This window comes from Rhopalosiphum padi, chromosome 4 (genome assembly GCF_020882245.1).
Source record: "Rhopalosiphum padi isolate XX-2018 chromosome 4, ASM2088224v1, whole genome shotgun sequence".
Lineage (NCBI taxonomy): Eukaryota > Metazoa > Arthropoda > Insecta > Hemiptera > Aphididae > Rhopalosiphum > Rhopalosiphum padi.
The window spans coordinates 40,170,408-40,189,544 of NC_083600.1; the positions used below are offsets into that span (position 1 = coordinate 40,170,408).

The 19,137-nt window shown below is 31.9% G+C and overlaps 1 protein-coding gene across 1 annotated transcript in view; it reads left to right on the forward strand.

Annotated features, from left to right (window-relative positions):
* The first annotated feature begins 2,303 nt into the window (after positions 1 to 2,303).
* Positions 2,304 to 19,137, forward strand: part of LOC132929281 (histone-lysine N-methyltransferase MECOM-like) — a 99,708-nt gene continuing 82,874 nt past the window's right edge. Inside the window, exon 1 of the mRNA XM_060994531.1 lies at positions 2,304 to 2,454. Within this exon, the coding sequence (XP_060850514.1) occupies positions 2,418 to 2,454 (37 nt within the window). The 5' untranslated portion in view covers positions 2,304 to 2,417. The remainder of the gene's footprint in view (positions 2,455 to 19,137) is intronic.

Genomic DNA, 19,137 nt, shown 5'->3' on the forward strand with positions numbered 1-19,137 from the left:
CGCTTTACGGTCCAATCTCCGGAATCTGTGCGGGATTCGTTTTTTCCATTTTATTTTTCTAAAAATTTTTCCTATTGATATATATATATATATATTCGATTTTGATCGTTAACTTAACGTATCCGAAATATAGCTAAGTACACATTACACACACATATTGATATACTATGTAGCTTTCCAACAGGAAGTATAAATAATACATTTTATTTTTATAGTATTCTTTTTTTAGTATAGTTTAGATTACTTACAATATTAATTATAACCAAAAGTACTAATCCGTCGAGCTTTACTTGTAATTCATTATGATACCTCTAAATTTCATCATTTATTTGTGTTTTCAGTAATTAAAATAAAGGTATATAGGTAAATATATATAATAAATATGTATTATCTAATATCTATAATTAGTCAGTACCTATTTATAACTAAATACCTGAAAGTGAAAGAAATATTTAACCTTAATAACATAAATAAATTAAAACCTATGTATTATATCTATTGAATATAAGTTATTTTTTTTTTTTGATTTCCAATAAATCCATTATGTTTGATAATTTCATTAATTTTATTTCAGCATTGTAGAACTATTCATAAGAATGTATGCAATGCAATATATTAACTACATTTAATAAAAATACTTTTGTTTATTTAGATACATTATTTGACTCTAATATAAATAATATCATAATATTTTTGTTTTGCATGGACGTAAGTTATCTATTTGTTAATAAATTAAACTATATTACTGCTTAATCTGCTGCGTCTTAGTTAATGAGACATTTTTTTATATTACTCTTAGCTATGGAAACATACATTTTTAATTTCATATTCTAAAGCAGAATTTTTTTGACAGTTTTTACGTTTGAAAATCGAAATTTGAATGAATAGTTAATCACTTATATAAGAGTTAAAAGTAGGTATTTAAAGTTTGGCTCAGTAGAATGAAATAGCTCAGGGATATCCCGCAAAATGATTTCTTACTCTACTCCGATTATCTAAATTTTAAAGTTTAAATAGGTACTTATAAATTATGAGCTAGTTTAAATTTGTTATTAATTATGTAGATACATTCTATACATAGAAAATAATTTAAAAATCTATTCTAAAATAAATATCGTCACTATTATAGGTGTTTCTGAATATATTTTAGAATAACGTGTTTGTTATCATTCAAATTTGAATGTTTTTCTGGAACGTTATTTTTATGTATCTGGAACAATATTTTGCACAGTGGAAAACACACGAGTAAACTCGCCCGTACCTATAACTCAACACTGTTTTTTAGTTATAAGAACAGCAAGAGTATAATTTATAATGGACTCCCCTAAATTCGAAATTCATGTCGTATGTATACTGTTCATACGCGGTATTCAGAGGCGGACTGATACATCAAATTCAGGTCCAAGTATAATAATTTGTTATATTTTATCTATTTTATGTTTTAGTTGAACCATTTTTAAGGACCATAATATTGAGATAGGTACATCAAAACGTTCAAAAAACATCCGCTAAATATTATAACGATCGGAAAAAAAAAGGGGAGGCTATATAGTTTGAAAACAAAAGTTTTCGTATCATCCCACAGGACACTTGTTAAGTATAATAGCATACTAAAGAGTTGGAGAATAAAATTTAAAAGACCTTCGGATGAGAGGGGGGGGGGTATTTAGAAATTCCTAAAATCAGGATTTGAACTAATTCGTTGTTTATTAAGGTAAAAATGCGGACGGTAAGCGTGCTCGGCGAATGTGCCCGTACGCGGAAGGTCCCGCTGGTAGGTGATCGCGTCATCGCCACCCGAGTCAGTCCCGGTGCCTACGTCATCACACGCCACAACGTATACTCGCACTACCCGCTGTCGGGTCTATAGTAGGCATATATACAATATACAGCGTAGTCGTGCTTTATGCGCACTATGCTTACTATGCGCTGTGCACAATCACACACCAATCACGTGTCCCGTCGCGATCGGATACATCGTATTGTTATTGTCATTACGCGTATATACCCACGATTATATATATATGTATACCTACAACACGGGCGCCGATTGTGATTTAAAATATTATATAACACTGTACAGTACGGTGGCTGTTATACGCGGCTACACGGTAACGGCGTTGTTCGTAATTAATACGACGTACACCTAATAACGACGTCCCGTGCGGAACGCGCATTACAAAATAGGTAGGTATATTGTACCATTATAAAATATAATATTATGTACGGCGGCGGCGGCGGCGGCGGCGGCCGATGACTGATAACTGCGTCGTGCAGGGGCCGCGCGCGTCCGTGGGTGCGCTGGCGGGGACCGTTTTTCAGGGAAATTCAAGCCCTGTGTGTGAAAACGTGCGCGGCGGGCACGCCAGTTGAAGCCACGCGACCACGGCGGCACACTCAGACGATATCACCCCCGAATGAGGTCAAAATCAGTGGCCAGGCGACTCGCCAAAGGTAAGGCAACACGTTTTCTCGGTGTACCTATACGATATTTACAGTTAATAATGCACAACAAAACCGCGAAACACACACACACTATTGATAAAACGTTATAAACACAAACAATATAATAAACGAAAATATATTATATATATATATATATATAATATAATATAAACATATAGTACCATATAATAATAGTGTATGTGTACTGTATAAATCTGTAAATCCAATTGCATAATATTATTATATGCAGTAGTACATACTACGTGTAGTACGCGAGCAGTTTATAGTATTTTTTTTTTTTTTTTTTTTTGTGAAAAGTATGAGTTTTGAAAAATTTGTTTTTTCCCGTGTTTTCTGTAAGTATAGCATCGGCGGCTAGCGTGTACAGATATTGTACCAGAACATATCTTCGTGTGTAGATATTGATATTATATCAAATATTCGATTATTCTATAATCGATTTTTGTATTTTGTGACGAATTTAAAAGATTGGAGGTAATTTTAAAAATAGTCGCCTCGCTTAAATATGTCTCATTGTCTCATGCATGCTGATATACAGACAGAGTACTTAATATAGGTTAGTATAAATAATATAGGCATGATGTATCTATTTTTTCATATTATTATTATTATCGAGTTAAAAATTAAATATTGTTATAATGTTACCATTAAATTAAGTTGATTGCTGTCTTTCGATTTTCAATCGATTGTATTTTTATATACCTACTAAGTTTTTTCCAGTGAATGAATGTTTTCATTTGAACGATATCGTTGTTAAAAGTTAGAAAATAATAACGCCGTTATCAATTATTGCACAGTTATTTATTATTATATCCAGGGTGTCTTATTGCCACATAAATTCGTGGTTTGAGTTATTTTTTCGCATGAATCAACTATCAAGTAATGATTTTCATAGGTAGGTATCACTTGTGGCCTTTAAATATATAATAGCTTCCATAAACTCAACATAAAAATTTATATTTATAGCAAAAAAACTATTTTATTATGTTTCATATTGGATTAACGACGAGTGTGTCAACTCTACTCATTTTCCATACATAACTTTATTGTTCTTATTTTAGTCGTTATTGCTATTGTTATGTGTTGGTATATTGATATTATATTATGTTGTTATTACTTATAATACATAACTTTATATTTATTTGGTAAAGAATTTCTGATTATTTGGGAACTAAATTTATGTAATTATTTTTATAATTAATAAAATAAGTTATAAAACTATGGTTGGCTGTATTACTCACGTGGCTCAAATACCTAGAAAATAAAAATAATTTTGTATTATGTGATAGAAGTTAATAAAATGTATGTAAATAGAACAAACAAAAGGCATATAATGCTATTAAGTATTTCTTTAGGTTAATTTTTCTTTCAACATTTAGGAACTATGCTAAAAATATACACAATAAAATAATGTTACATTTTTAGCACTGGTAAACACAACGAATTTTAGTTCATTACTTTATTACTTTAAATTATTGTTAAGTTTGTTAAGAATAATAACTACAATTAAAACACAACAATATATGATTGACCACCCTTCACCTATATATTTTATAACCTTATGGCTTGTATATAGGTGCTATAGATAAAATAATGGCTTTAGTTTTTTCTAAGTGATAAATTATCACTGATAATATAACCTTGAAAAATAAATGATGTAAGTATCATACAAATCATAAAATATAATATATACGTATTAAATATTATTCCTCGACAGAGCAATAAGTTCACACCAAGTGAATATTATGATTGTTACCGATCTCTTTTTTTATTTTTCGACCACTAAGACTTTCGAGTTATGTGTTTATATTTTATAACACATAAAAGTATCACGCAAGATTATCGAATAAACATCGACTCGATATCGTATACAAAAGAGATTAAGTGCTAAATGACAAAAACAAATATGATACGCAAATGTCGTGTCAATAATTATAAATTGTAGTATAGCAATAACAAAATAAAAAGAGTAGAAGTCGAGACCAACGCTTGAAAATCATAAATCGGGTGTTTCTAGCGAACGGTCTAATTATATTTACTTGAATCATGCTGTAATTATAGGACAAAGGGTTTGACTATAATAACGTCTCATCATTTCAATAATTATTTGACCGGATTTGATAAAAGTCACGAATTTGCTAAAGTTAGTCCTGCTCTTGGCCGTTAATCGTTATAATATGGTATAGACTATAGATAATAGGTACATACCCCTAGCTATACATACGTGTTGTACGTGTCTATATAATTCAATGGTATAATATGTCTTAATTTAAAGAAATGTTCATTAAAGTCATCAAAGCGCATTCAGCTATTATCCATATGAACACGAGGTTAATGATGTTGCAAGACCTATAATTTATTCTTAAGTAAGAACAAATTTATAATAACTTATTTTTATAATGTTCAATGTTTATATTATGAAATTTTTTTTTTAAATATAAAAATTTAAAATAATTGTAATTATATAGAATAAAATATGTGTATATATTAATATTTTATAACACGACGACTAACGACGTACGATCAATCTTTCTTATCAAGCGTTTTATTCGTGTTATAGTAATTATAAGTTCTTAACTTAAACGGCATTAACCTATATTTTAGTTTGCACTATTTGACAGTTGTTTCACTATTATGCTGAAGAAAATTAAAAATTTTGTTGGCGATGTGTTTCAGAAAAGATAAATAGTTAAATTTTATAAATGAAAATTCAATTGATTTAATTATACCTATTTACAAATCCAATCCATTATTTGATATACTTTTTAATATTTTTTATTTTAAACATCAAATTATGAAAGTTAAATGTTTCAAATTCTTCCAAAGTTAACCTCAGTCACGCTTATCTACATTATTATTGACAAGAAAAAATAATGTAGGATTTGTTTGTTGGGAGCAAAAAATAATAATAAAAAAATAATGTTTATGGCAGTAGCAGTCGTTAGACCAATAAACACACTCAAATCTAAGACTAGTTTTCGATGGACTATAAAATACTAATAAATTATTAGTAATAATATATCGTAATAATTAATAAGTATGAAGTATATTTTTAACTACACACATAATAATATTTAATTTGTACAAAGCACACATATTTTGATTGCTGATTAAATACGAAGGTTATTAATTATTATATTAGACTTTACACATGAAGCCAATTGTAGGCACCGTGTTATAACGATATATTAAATTTTCAATTGATTATAAAATTTAATTATTTGATTACTTACGATTATTAACGTGTTTTAGTGTAGCACTGAATAGCTCAAACATAATTATATTTGCACTTTTGCAATGTTATGTTTGTTGTTACCGCAACGAAACTAAAGATGTTAATTAGTTATTTAGTTCTATGATGTTGAGTAACAATCTCGGTTTCGTTACGTAGGTATATAAGTAAAGCCCCGCTCAAAACCAAAGTATTATCGATGTAATAAATTGTTGCTACAAAAAAAGTAGCAAGTTTCTTCTTTTTTTTTTTAATGGATAAAATACGCTTTTTATAATTAATCAAGTAAACTAATTTATGTATTATTTAGCATTATGCTATTAAATTCTATAATATTAGTATACAGCATAAATTTATATAGTACCTACAGTATACAAGCACTATGGTTACCCTTTACAATACGTGTGTATTAAATTAGAATAAGAATTAAAACAAGAATCTAGCCGATATACCAACCAAAACCGAAATATTTCTAGGTTAATCTAGGACCTCTTTTAGTCTACTTATAACAATATAATATAATGCATGATCAATTCGGCGTGAAATAGATTTCAAACATGCGTGCGCACTATTACTTAGTTATACTCAAAATTAATAACATATATAGCTGCAGTGTAAACCGTACGGATCAATAGTTCTTTAAATCGGTGTATTATATAAATTATTATCGGTAACGTATTGGTGCAGCCGGCGGCAGTCGTCTATCCTCTTCCTTAATATTATACGCATTACGTCATTTCGCCCCGATTACCATTTAGATTCCGAGAAAATGTCATCGTTACGCATTATCGGACAGTGCTGCAGTGGTACGATGTCAATCGGCAGACCGAACCCCTCTCACACCGACACGATATCATTATGCACTTCTCCAAAACACACAAATATAATATTTTGTATCTTTAATTTTCTTTTTCTCCCTTGGCATGATATATATATATATACATATATATGTGTTCCTATTGAATACACACATGTGTTTTCGGACAGTAGCGCGTTAGGACGGTATAAGATTTTTCTAAGGGGTGGACACTGTGGTGTCCGGCGGATGTGTCCGATTTCACGACCTTCGACGTGTGTGCGTATGTATGTTGTGTGTGGGTGCGTGTGTGGGTGTACGGTGGTATTAATCATCTGTATACATATCATGTTTTGTATACTCCCGTGCGCGCGCGATCCCTTGCACGCTTGCGTTTCCCACCGGTCTCGCCAAAAATTCTGAGAAGATCGCGCAATCGTAAAAACTGACGACCGACACGTGTGTGTCTTGTTCCCGAATCCAATCAATTATAGCCCTGCGAAATCCGAAGAAAAAATTTAAAAAGGACACTGCACCATATAATACGTATACCTACTTTCCTACAGCCAACGTAGTGTATCATGCGGCTCGTTAAATTCACACCGTCGTCGTCGTGTAGACATCAACGGTCTATACGAAACGCACATTTATTTCGCCGTTTTAGCGACAGTCTTTGCGTTATGATAGGTACGTATAACGATGCGGTCGATGTGATGGTAATATATATTAATATATTATACACCAGTAAACGGTGCCGCGCACGTATTTACGTATGACAGTAAAGTATATTGAAGCTTATCCGATGTTAACTCCAAATTGCGCGATGTCGTGAGTTTACCTGAGAAATTATTACCGAAAGTGTTAGGTTAGGTAAAAAAATAAAAAATAAAATGATGTTTTCTTATAAGTGGGACTAAAATATACACTATTATTAGGCGACTTGGTATTAAACAAGGTGAACTTTTAAAGGTACCCCGACATTTATATTCTCAAAAAGTATTAACGTTTTTGAAAAACTTTTTTTTACATTAGGTGCTTGAAGGAATTACACAACAACTTTATCGCAAAGTAAAAATAAAAAATTTCACCGTTAATACTTTTTAAGTTTTTAATTTTTCCATAAGTATATACATTTTTAAATCCATCTTCATATTCATGTCGTTTTGTAATGACTTTAAATTATATAATTTCTAAAAATGTTAATAAATTCCGTGTTTAACCTAAAAAAAAAAATCGTTTTGTATAGAGGACACATAAGACGTAACAGTAAACGCGCAATATGAGGGCGGGTATCTAGCGTATAGATAGAAAAATTTCAAGGCTTATAATTTTAATTATTTTTGGGAGGTATGGACGATGACTGCGTTATAAAACGCCTTGGATGGATCATCATAATAATATTGTACTATAGTATTATAATATTTACAGAATCAATCACAACTTTCGAAATTTCTTTCGCCAGACCGTCGTCGCGAGGGTTGCGTTTTTGCAGCGTATATAATAATATACATAATATCACCTACTTCACGGTAAATGAGTTCACACGCTTTGGTATGGAATAATAAATAATAATAAAATTTGTGTAAAAAAAATGCGTTTATACTTACAAGATCCTTTGAAATTTATATGGCCAACGATTTAATTGAATAACCATCGGTATGTAGGTTTATGATAGTTTACTGGAGTATGTCAAAACGAAAACAAAAAAGTACAATTTTAATTCAACTGTTTGTACATATATAATTATTATTACGTTGTAGCGTTATGTATACCTATACGAGTACTTCGTCTGTTTTATTTCGTATTATGTATTTGTATGTTAAAAGAATATTATAAAACAACATTTTATTTCAAAACCACTAAGTCATAAACACTTTGTATACGTTACTAAAGCTGAAATTGTAAGTAAACTGTTAAGTACCTATAGCTATGTAGGTATGTACTCTAACTCTACAAATTCACGTGTTAAATTTGGTTTTTTTTAAAAAGTAATTAAATCTGGTGCCTTTTTTTCATTTTATCATTTAATATTATAATATACTTAGGTACTATATTCAAAAAACCAAAACAACCATTTTGTGAAATAATGATAAATTTCAAAATAAAATATTAAATGGTTAAATGAGTTTAGTTATATTATAAATACATAAACTATATACTCGTATAGTTGTAGTAATTAGTAAATAATAACCATCTTTAATTATTTATTTACGTATTATATACACCCGCAGGTTAAAGTATAGAGTTTACAGTTTCAAGTTATACGAATTAACTAAATTACATAATTGTAAGATACAATACAAATGTACAATAGCTAAAAAATGACAATATTATTTTGTATTAATAGTACTTAATATGTAATAAATAACGATCATAAAGGATCATGACAAAAATCAAAGTTTTAATACTCTTAACTTTGTTGTAGGAATTTAATATACTCCTCCAAAAAAAGGGTCTTATGTTACAAGTTTTGACAAAGTTCAGATCAAAACGATAGTTTTTTGTTGGCTTTACATGTATATAAATTTATATATTTTATGTGCAAACAGCCACGAAAAAAAATCCCAAATATTGTTAATCATAAACATTTAATACTTCGACTAATGGTGTCTTTTTTTATAGTCTTGAAAAGTTTTTACCGATGATTACTTATAATATGATATTTACCATTCATACCTATGTACTAGATCCTACTGTATAAATATTCGAAATCTTCACATATATATATATATATACAATATTCATTATTTCATGTGAAATTTTGTATATTATCTATTACCTACTTCAGTCCTATATAAGTAATAGGCATATTGAAGTAAATTAAGCTCTGTTCAGAAAATGTATATATACATATTTTTATTTATTTTTAAATATATTGTTGAAATGTATAAAACTCGCCAAGAATACTTTGAGAAAAAAAAATACACGTCCATTAGTTCTATTTCAACGTGAATTTGTTCATATTCAAATACCATTTCTTAAACTTTTAATTTAATATTATTCTAAACATTTTATTATAATAGCATCATTTTAGACATAATATTTTAGGAATATTCATAATATAATATGCATATGCGAGCAATAAGGGACATTGATTGGTTAACGTTATAAAAATGTATATTTTTTATAACGTTTGGTGATGTCGAGTTAAAAAATTTGAGTGACAAATTTGACATGAATTATTTTCTCGATAAATTTTCAAAATGTAATGTTTACTTCTCTCCGAAACCGTCAAGGCGACAAATATATACCCTTCAAAGCCACATCCCCATCAGACACTACACATTATATGCCACATTATTATAATATTTAGGTGTATACCGGCCACCGGGCAGTACAGTATACATCATCATCATATATATTATATGCACGCACCCTGCACAGTGTCGCGTCCGACACTCGTAATATTATAACCGTCGGCTGTCGGTGTTGCCGAGTGAGAACTATAATACAGGAAGTCTCGTCGCTCGGACCATCGGCGGCCGCGGCAAATCCGTCTTCGGCTTTCGCCGATCCGTGTGCGATATGCGCCTTAAAAATAGACACGGACGCACGTGTGCGCTCGGACCCAGCTGCTGCCCCGCCGGTGCGCCGGTCGCAGATCGTATTATTATTACTATACACGGTATTACGAATACGAATACGAATAATAATAATAATATATTCTAACGGCCGTTCGTACGTACTGCAGCACGTTACCCGCGTCGCGTGATAGGTGACGACCCGCAGTGGAGACCGAGAGACGTCTGCTGACCAAATGACCGCAGCACGTTCCGATCGTAATTAGCGAGACGGGTGCACCGAAATCTGCAGCAGCACCTCGTCGTGCGTTTGTATTATATACATATACACACAATGCGTATAGTATCCGTATGTGTATATAATGTGTCTGTATGTATATAATGGTACGATAATTACCGTCTGCTGTGACAGACGCGCGCGTTCACGATTTTCGTCCGAAAATATATAATAATCTCCGTAGCAGTCACCATCGTCGCACGAGCGTGTATTATTTATTGTTATTTATTATGCAGCCGCACGTGTGACGTCGGAACGCGCATTTTATGTAGATATACCTATACGATGCAGTCGACGGACCGGGAAAAAAACGCCATTTATATTGCGTACACGCCAACAACATAAAGGGTATCGTATCAAATCCGTTTCCAAAATATATTAATGACAGTAATAATGTGACGTTAAAAAATATTATAACATAGTGCAATATTGTGTTTTTAATTTTTGTATGCTAGAAATCGCGGTATTGATATATAAATCCGTTTTTTCAAAATGAGTCTCGAAATTGGAATCTCAATTTTCCATTCCGTTTTGTTTGTGTATAACGTATTTGACAATTATTACTTAATTTAATAAAACAATCGAACTTTAAGCTACTATTAGCTGAGTATAGTCAGTGCTAATTGGGATCTAATAAACGTACGTTTACTACACCTAACCTATAATAAATAACCAGTTTAATATTGTTATAAAAGTTTTTTCCGTCTGTTGCTTATAGCCGTGAAAAACGACAACGTCGCTCGGTCTAAAACAATATGCTCGTTTACTAAGTGTATTATACTATATAGGTACTATATATGTTTCGCCGGTTTATGATATTATATTATAATATATCAAAATTGAATTATTTCACTAAACCCTAACCTAACCGTACAAGTCGATATACATTATTATGCACACAACCTTACGACATTTTCTTTCGACCACTTGACTTTTATCACACACACACACACACACACTTATATACAAAACATATAATAATAATAATAATAATAAGAATAATAATAATGCATTAATAACTGCGGTGGACACGAAACGTGGTGCGTGACAGTGTGTCTCGACAATAATTCCCCGACGTCGTGCTACAATCAGTGGCGAGAGGGTGGTATATAGTGGTGAGGCGGGGGTCCTGTGTCGTCGGCCAATCATTAGTGTGTATGGCCGTCCGGAAGGAACAGGGTTTCCTGAAGAGATAACACGGTCGCGACACGACAGTTCACGTGCGTGATTATGACGTGAGAGGTATATGAAAAAAATAATAGCCAAAATAAAACAAAAATAAAAATAAAATCGAAATGAGAAAAAAAATGGGATATTTATCAAACGACTAGATCTGGTGTTGTCACAAAGTTAAACAGAGAGAGAGAGAGAGAGAAAGAGAGAAAAAATGTACAAGCAAAGTAACCCTGATAAAAAAAAAATACTTAGATATACATATAAAATGTATATAATATATCCAGTAAACGCGCAGCAAAGACCATTAAAACCTCGCACGTATATTATATATGAGAACGCGTATATTAGACATTTTATTACCTAAAGCAACGGCTGAAAGACGGGATATTGAAGCGTTTTTCGTGCGTTTTATCGAGGCTGTTGTAATTATACTTGTGCCACTTGAGTCGTCGGTGCGATTGGCAAACAACGGAACTAGATAGTATTTCCTAGTGCTGTAGCCAGTAGGTTTCACTTTTGGAGAAAAATATGGGAAATTCTGATTCAAGAGAAGTTAAATTTACACCGATGAAACGTGTTCGGCTTCCATAGGCGCGCGGTACACGATAAAGAAGAACTTTGGTTTTTCGATTGAAAAATGTAGACCTCCCTGCGCCCGATTGAAGACAAAAAAAAAAATTCGATTGGGCTGCATCTATACAGGACGCGTGACGAATCGGAATAATGATATTAGGTATAGTCGTTGAAGAAGCTGAATTAATTTGACAACGAAATCGCGAAAAAACCATCATATACTGTAAGATGAAGTAGTTGTCATTTTTAGTTATTTGGGTAGATATTTACAGTAGGTATTCTAAATGGACGGGGCCGCAGGGGAACCGTATTTAGTCGTTTAATCGTTTAGATTGTTAATTTTCTATCGAAATGTTCGTTTCCGTGATTCGTGCGGGTAGGAGATGACGCTCTGGCCGTGAATTCGACACACCGAAGTCTTCAAATCCTCAATAAACACCGTCCGACGGTCAAAGTGTGCTGTGATGTGTATCTATATATGGTTCGGAGACTATCGTGTGTAAGTGCAGTGTGTGTGCACTTATAGTATATACGTATGCGTGCGCGTGTGTAAAAAATAATACGATGTGATATTTGTAACGGGTGATTAATGTCGGACGTTTTGCACAACGGCTCGAGCGACATGTGGCCAGATGAGTGGAAGAGTGAAGAGGCACTCGTAGGTACGCATGCAGCACCATATATATATATATATATATAAACATATTGGTACAAGTTATTGTGCGTAAACGCGGGCACGTGGTATCGCGCGGGCGAATATTATAATATATTATTATACTGATATAATAGCGCAGTTTACAAAATGTTATTATATGTTTTCGGCTTTTTGTTTCGACCGACGTTTGTACCACTGCTGTACAGTATGCAGTCTGCACGTACCGATTAATAAATACGGTTACCGTACAGTATTAAATATTATTATTATTGTTTAATAATTATGATATTGTATTGTTATACTATTGTATTCATTTATATATTATTATATTGTGTTCTACATATAATATACGCGCGCGGAGAGAGGACAAAAAATATTACCGATTTTTCGAAACGCGTTTTTGTTTCATGCGACGGATTTGAATAAAATAACGTTATAATATCACGCGAGTGGGGCACTCACTCTTGTCGCCGACGCACACTTCTACGCGTATAGTTATTAGCGGGCCACTGTTCGCGAACGCTCTTAATGAAAACGAGCAGTGCCGATTTTATTATTATTCGTACGCATATCAAAGTATTCGCGTCGAGTTTACACGTCGACAGGACGGCTCTAGCTGTGTATAATAAATCAGCGTACGTTCGCGACACAATGCCGTTAACACGTCACAATATCGAAAACGCCGAGGGCCGTACTAAAAGTCGATCCTTAAGAATAAATATTGCTTATACTTATGGTCTTAATTGAGATTCATAAATGAGACTTGTACTTAAGAAAAGAAAAAGTACAACTTAAGTAGATATAACATTCCAAAAAGGTTATGTTCAACCGTGCTTAAACGATTATTTTAATGATTATCATATGATTTAATAATTATATTTCATTATGTTGCGGTACGTTAAAAAAATCACGTGTAACGTTAAATTTTATATGATACTTGTATATATATATATATATATATACTAATAATACAATAGAATTATATTTAATATGATATTATAGTTAACCATTTTATCATCGGTAGCATTGCGTTCATTTTTCACCAAAGTAGATAGGATGTGCACGCGCACACACAAATCATTATAGTGTATAATATTATGTAGTTGGACAATATGTAATCACACCTAAACCGTTTAAGTGTTAAACCATCAGCCAAACCGATGAACGCTGCAAGTGTATAATAATGAGTGCTGATATTGTGTTCTCCGACATTTAACAGGATAACGACAATTTTATTAAATTGTTGTTTGTGATAAAATAACCGGCGACCAAACGTAATCTATACAATATAATTATTATCGCCGTAATGAAGAAATATTCATAATTTGAATAATAACTAAACTATACAGTTACACCAATAAGGCAATAACTAATATTATTGCGGAGTAGCATTTGTAAATACTTTAGATATCTGCTGCAGGTACATTTCCATCATAGTTCGCACTAGCACTATCAATAATTATCATGAAGTTATATAATATAATTTGTTCGTATCGACTAACTGTACACGATTATAACCAACTTAATAAACAGGCAACAGAAAATTATGATAACTATCTCTAGTAGAGACACACGAATTGATGTCCAACTTAATTGTTTGAATTTCGTGCTACATAAATGTGATTGCCAAGGTACAATTTGTCGTTGTATTATTTACGAATAAAATTAAAAATAATTTATTTCAAAATATATAATAATCCATTAACCTATTATATACTAATATTACTTAATCAACACCATACTTGCGGAAACAGGGGAATAAATATGGCAAAGATTCGTTATTGTTAATTCTCCATTTTTTTGCATACATTATTTTGTGATCATTATTATTTCAATAATATACATTTATTTTTTTATCACCTATACCATTTGAAATACTTTGTGGTTGTAGGTATCTGCTGGTATATTATATTTTGTAATATAATGGATCTTTATAAGCAATAATGTATATGTAAACAATTATCAATTATTTTATTTTAACCCGGCATGCCTATAATATATTATTATTATGTATATGCATATATTATGTTGTACGTAGTATTTACTTATATTAAATGTATATTTTATTGTTTAACTATAATCGAATATCGCAATAATAGAACGTAATATCTTCGTTATTAAAAAAAAAAAAAAACAAAAAAAAAAAAACAATAAACTACAACAACGAATTCGCTCGAGTACAATAATTAAAATTAAGAATTAAAGTGATAATACTGCGTCATGCATAATGACCATAGTGTTTAATTATATTTCCGCGATGCACTTGATTAGATATCTATAAAATAATGAAGCACGCGCCCGCGTTGTGTAATGCGTGTCCTGCTCTTACGCACTCTATAATATATACGTATTATATTTTAGTCGCCATGTAATTGAACTACGGGACACTGAAAAACAGTTGTCTCGACGACAATGAAAGGGAACTTTTTGACCCTCTCGATGCGGTTAACGAGCGTGTATTTTTCGTAGTTTTTTTTCTTTTTTGCCTTTCCATGTTTTTCCTACCCCTGCGCACACTCATTTATCATCATTCGGACGGCACACTGTCCCCGACAACACTATCCCATCAATATCATAATAGCCGATCATTGTGCGCACGGCTACAACATTACATAATACGTATCACACACACGCACTGAGTGAGTTCTACACGGACGTTGCGGATGCGTATCCCGCAGAAAATCGAAAAATCATCTGGCCAACATAATCATTTCTAGGGTCCTTTGGTAAAGTGGTCGACACGCCGCCGCCGTACGCATTCTATTCGCGGCAGTTATCATATTATATACTTAAATTATTATTATACGAGTGTTGCAGTATACAAATATATATATATATATATATTGTATACATGTGAGACCATTAACCAAGTTAATGCTTAACGTTTCGGTCTACAGTCTTCAATCGTCGGATTCTTTGATAACGACGTACCAAATAATATATTTTGGACATTAACCGCATGCCCCCCGCAGGAACGAAATATGTTCATTGTGTGCATTCGTAGTATATACGTCACATTATGCATTTTTATATGTATATAAAAAAAATATATATATGTTGAAAATTATCGTTTTTTGTTCGTGTAAACGGACACTATATAGACGACTCGATATTGAATCGTACCGAATCTATACAGTCTCAAACACCGGTATTATTGTACGATTATAGTTTCTTCTTTTTTCCGACTCTAAAATAAAATGTATAAAATAATAATGCGATTTGCAGCGGTTTTTTTATTTTTGGTCAGATCGTATTATGCATTGATACATTATAGACAATTTCAAGATACGTAACGCTGTGTTTACTTAACACTTAAATATTTTCATATCTTATACCTATTGAAGTCATTGGAATTGGTAGAATTTATATTTATGTACATTTTACCTGTATTTACCTGTACTACGTAGAGTATGGTAGGGAACTATACGTAGTTTTGTTTTTAGGAATGGTTTATTTCCAATAGATGTACCTTATTATGTACATTTATTCAACTAAAACCTATAGTTATGGACAGATTAAAATTGGATATTATATAATATATGCATATAAAAAAAAATAGTAAATAAAATATTTGTACATTATTTATATAATTTAGTTACTTTATAGTTTTCATAATATTTACAATGATATCGACTTATTCAATCATTATTCTATGTATGATATCGATTTTGTATATTAGGACAAGATTGAAGGATTAGCAACCGTGATAATAATATTATATAGGTAGGTATTAGGTAATGACACCGAAATATGAAGCAACTTAATATTATTTTATATTAAAGATAGATGGGTATTTTCCATATTGTTCGCGAATTCAATAACAAAGGAAACATACTAGCTGAAAAGAACAATATTATTGTTTTTTTCGCTTAAAATTAAAATAGAGTTTCGGGTGACTGGTACAGAAAACAATAAACAAATCAACGAGTTCCAAGTATTTGATAATGTTGTATAATTAACGATGAAAAATCAATGTGTCTAGTTACTATTATTATTTTTGTCTTTGAATCTCGTACCCAGTACCCATTATAATAATGGCGCTGTTCGTGCGGTATACATCACAACTTCACGTTACGTATCTATCAAGTCAGGATTATAATGTCTAACGAAAAATAAATCACGTTATACCGGTCGGCCCGGTATGTTATGGTATAATAATGTCGTTATGCCTATTGCATATGTGCCATACGCGATCGCGAAACAAACGGTTTGATACAATTGTAATATAATATATAATTGTGTCTATATTATATATGCGTAATCTCAAGTCGATACATAATGCATGAAACTTCGATTATTTTTTAATTATCACACCGGCGTGACGTGTATCGTTAATAATCCGTTACGGTTCCTATTTAAATATCGTATAGATGTGTTTTGAACGGTGCCTACCTATACCTGTCCAAACAACGGTGCGGCGGCGGGCTGCGGGACGTGTATAATATATAGGAATGAGGCGCCTTATGTCTTTGCCCCTTGACGCGGAAACGAATCGCACGATCATAAAACGCCTATATAGTATATACATATTATATATAATACGGTTTATATATATATATATATATATATATACTCGCATCGCTCGATATACGTACCTGTATTATATAATACAGTCGCATAACATTAAACACACATTTCCCATGTGCAGTTTTAATTATGAACGTCACACTTGTATACTCTCTCCGCGTACAATGTAATTTTTAATATATGACATTATAATAAAGTGTACCTCTATATATTATTATTATTATAATATTATGTACAAATATCGTAATTATTATGCGCGAGACTCCTCGTCGTCTCCTCCTCCTGTCTATATAATATAAATACGTATACACAATGCGTACGACGGTTGCTGTATATATAGGATCTCGCCCGGCCGATTTGTATTACTATACATATTATATACTATCATCGTACCTATATATGTATATATAATATATTATTATGAATGTGAATCTAATTGACGGAGAAACGCGCGCGTCGAGAGCGCCGCAAACAATCGTCATTTCACGACAATACAATAATAATATTATAAGACAATGAAGAATATATAGTTTTTTAAACGTCGGACCTGGCCCCTTCCGTGTCTTTTCCACCCGTGTGGGATATGCATAGGTCGTATACGCGCGGTGTGCCTACGAACATATTATTCATCTCGCGGGACAAAGGGACATGTCACCCCTCTTGTTATATCATTATTATCACGACGGTTACCGCTGCGGTACGGCCGTGCGTGTACCTACAAATAATATATATATCGGTACATATCACGTACGAGTACGGGTCCTAGAGGCTGTGACTTCTCCAATCAATCGGAAACCGTACGCGAACGCCACTGCACACGCACATGCACACACTCGTGTGTGCTCTCAAACGGTTTTTTAATCGATTCGAATATCTAACGTATGTATATGTCATATATATGTTTATGCGGGAAACAATGACGGGGGAACTCCGGCATACATATCGGAAAAACAATAGCAAAATCTGCCGTTATTTCCGATCTGCAGTATTATGTATAACCTATTATAGTGTTATAATATGCACACTTATTATATATAATTTATTATATTATTGTTACTGCTGCAGCTCGGTTTAAATTAATATTATTGTGCGTATATTGGTTTGTCGTGAGTGTCGAGTCCGTCGATGGCGACCGCATCACCGCGATATCTATAATATTATGCGTATACGTATTGTAAAGTATAAAATACATGGGAATGAACATTATATCATCATGATATACCTACACTAATTTAAATAACCGATCGTTTGTTCTCCGGGAGTTATTGGTTGTAAAATGCACAATTCTCAGGAATAATTTCACACAAAATACTACATAATATATATTAAATTATCCGACAATAATTTAGTTGATATTTATTTTTAGTTATCCCTTCAATCACCGATGGATTCTATTGTTTTTTTATTTTATATTACATTCAACAACTTTGTCCGTTTTAATTTTTCATTTGAATTCAAATACGTACGTATTATATTGTGATGTATAAGAAGCTATATATTTTATACAATATTGTTTATTTTAATTTAATAATTGTATTACTAGTCCAATGGTTTATTTCTCAATTAATGTAATGTGTAATATTAGGTTTATACAATTTTATATCATAGGTTGGAGACGTTTTCATCAAAATAATTTCTATTCCTTAAATGTTATCACGTTTAGGTACACTACAGACAATTTTGCATTCGGAAATATAAATGTGCATAATCTGTGTTTTGAAAACAATGAATAAAATATAAATTACAAAATTATTTAACCACTTCTCTCAGATCACGCTGCATCCCTCCCCCTTCCTCACAGAATACTAATCAACTACAATATAAATACAACAAAAAAAACTTCACTCTTCAATTTTCACTATTTAAAATATGAACACATTTATTCAATGAAATATTAACGAATCTCAACGGAGG